Source organism: Ceratosolen solmsi, unplaced genomic scaffold, assembly GCF_000503995.2.
Source record: "Ceratosolen solmsi marchali unplaced genomic scaffold, CerSol_1.0 scaffold35, whole genome shotgun sequence".
Taxonomy (NCBI): Eukaryota; Metazoa; Arthropoda; class Insecta; order Hymenoptera; family Agaonidae; genus Ceratosolen; species Ceratosolen solmsi.
In genome coordinates, this window is record NW_011948423.1 from 2,715,254 (window position 1) to 2,717,005 (window position 1,752).

Below are 1,752 nucleotides of genomic sequence, written 5' to 3' on the forward strand. Positions count from 1 at the left end.
TCCCCCCCCCCCCAATCTTCCTTTATTCCGATACCCGACTGTTGGATCCCCCTCCCTCCCTCCCTCCCTCCCTCCCTCCCGACTTCGCTCTCTCCCTCCCTCACGCCTCATAACCCCTTCCCCGTCGACCCACCTACCATCTCTCCCTCACATCCGCCTCCCTTAACGCCCCTACCTACCTTTCCGATTTAACGATCGCATCATGGCTTTTATCACACTTTCGCCGGGCACGTGTTACTCGCGCTCCACTTTCCTCGTCGGTCCACTGGGTTTATCTTTGGCGTAAGACGTCGAGAGGCGACTGCAGATCATCCGCATCGCCCACGACCCCAAAGCTGGCGACCAACAGTACGCGAAGGTGCAACGCGATAAAATTGAGGATCGAGCGACTTTAAAAGGTCGCTTATCACGCGTTCGACCGCGAGCCGTGGGAAATGAAAAGAGTGCGCGAGACGAGTTATTGACCGTTAACGGTTGTGGTAAACTCCGTCCCACCTCCACCTCTCGCCAAAGAAGCGAGTTTCCCACAGCCCGACAAATAATCCTCAGCGACAGCTCGATATCACAACAACAGCAACGACGCGTTTATGATTCTCTCTCTCTCTCTCTCTCTCTCTCTCTCTCTCTCTCTCTCTCGTGGCTAGTGGTAGCTTTGGCAAGTTTAGGCCATTATGATAAGGTAAAGTCAAGCAGCTCGCAAGTCGCTCGCGACCTCTGCTCTTCTTCATCTTGGGCCGCTCATTAAACCGGCCGACTCCTGGACTCCAGTGGGCTCGGACGGAAGTCCGCGGCTACCAAAAGGGGTCCTACTTACGAGTCTCATGTTGGGGACTGACGGCAGGCTCGCTGGGCTCTCCCCTCGGCCAAACGAAAATCACGCGCGTCCCGCTATAGCGGCGATAGCAAATTGAAAGAGAGACGGTCCACCTGGGCCTCTCTCTCCCTCTCCCAGTGCCCGTGTGCGTAGAGTCGACTCGTAACCGCGGCGCTATCCGCTTAGCGCAGGACTGCTTTGAATTGGCGCGATCGCTGGCCACGTCGGTGTCGGCTGTGGCTGCGGCGTCGGCGGCGGCGGCGGCGGCGGCGGCGGCGGCGGCGGTGTTGGCGGCGGTGGCAGCGGCCACCGTTTGGTCTGGGGGGGTTGGTGAGAGCGGCGGTGGCGGTGGCGGTGGCGGTGGCGATGTGGCGATGGTGGTGGCGATGTCGATTTCGATGCCGATGGCGGTGACGATTGCAGTGGTTGAGCCGACAAGGACAACGACAACGACAACGACGACGACGACGACAACGACGACGACGACCACGACCACGACGACAACAACGATGGTGGCTGTGGTTTTCTTTACTGCGGCCCGAGCAGATGCTCGTGCGTGTGCGGTATTAGCTCGATTGACGTGAGGTGGGGGCCCTGACGGGGACTTATATATCCGCGCCGGCGGAGGTCGACCCGAGGAGGACCTTACCCCCACTCGCGCGGGGCGTCGTCCACGAGGGGCATCCGACGAGGGTCAAGGCGCCCCTTGTGCCCCGAGTTTCCCGATACTTGGGGTGGGAGTGAGCGCGTGGCCGCCCATCCGACTATCAGTCACGAGATGCTGGACTTCGGCTTAACATTGGCTGCCTCGGGGAGTCGCCTGTCTTTATCCTCTTTATTCGTCACTCGCGGACCCTGGCCGATCAGTAGTCGAGCTTTTTTATTGGCGCGTCAAGCGCATTGAAAGCTCGAATAGAAGATCGAGGTCTTTTGTGTCT

At 59.5% G+C, this 1,752-nt stretch overlaps 1 protein-coding gene across 1 annotated transcript in view; it reads right to left on the minus strand.

Annotated features, from left to right (window-relative positions):
* Wat (worker-enriched antennal transcript) overlaps nt 1-1,057 on the minus strand; it is a 27,979-nt gene extending 26,922 nt beyond the window's left edge. Inside the window, exon 1 of the mRNA XM_011499491.1 lies at nt 815-1,057. Within this exon, the coding sequence (XP_011497793.1) occupies nt 815-823 (9 nt within the window). The 5' untranslated portion in view covers nt 824-1,057. The remainder of the gene's footprint in view (nt 1-814) is intronic.
* Nucleotides 1,058-1,752: the final 695 nt, after the last annotated feature.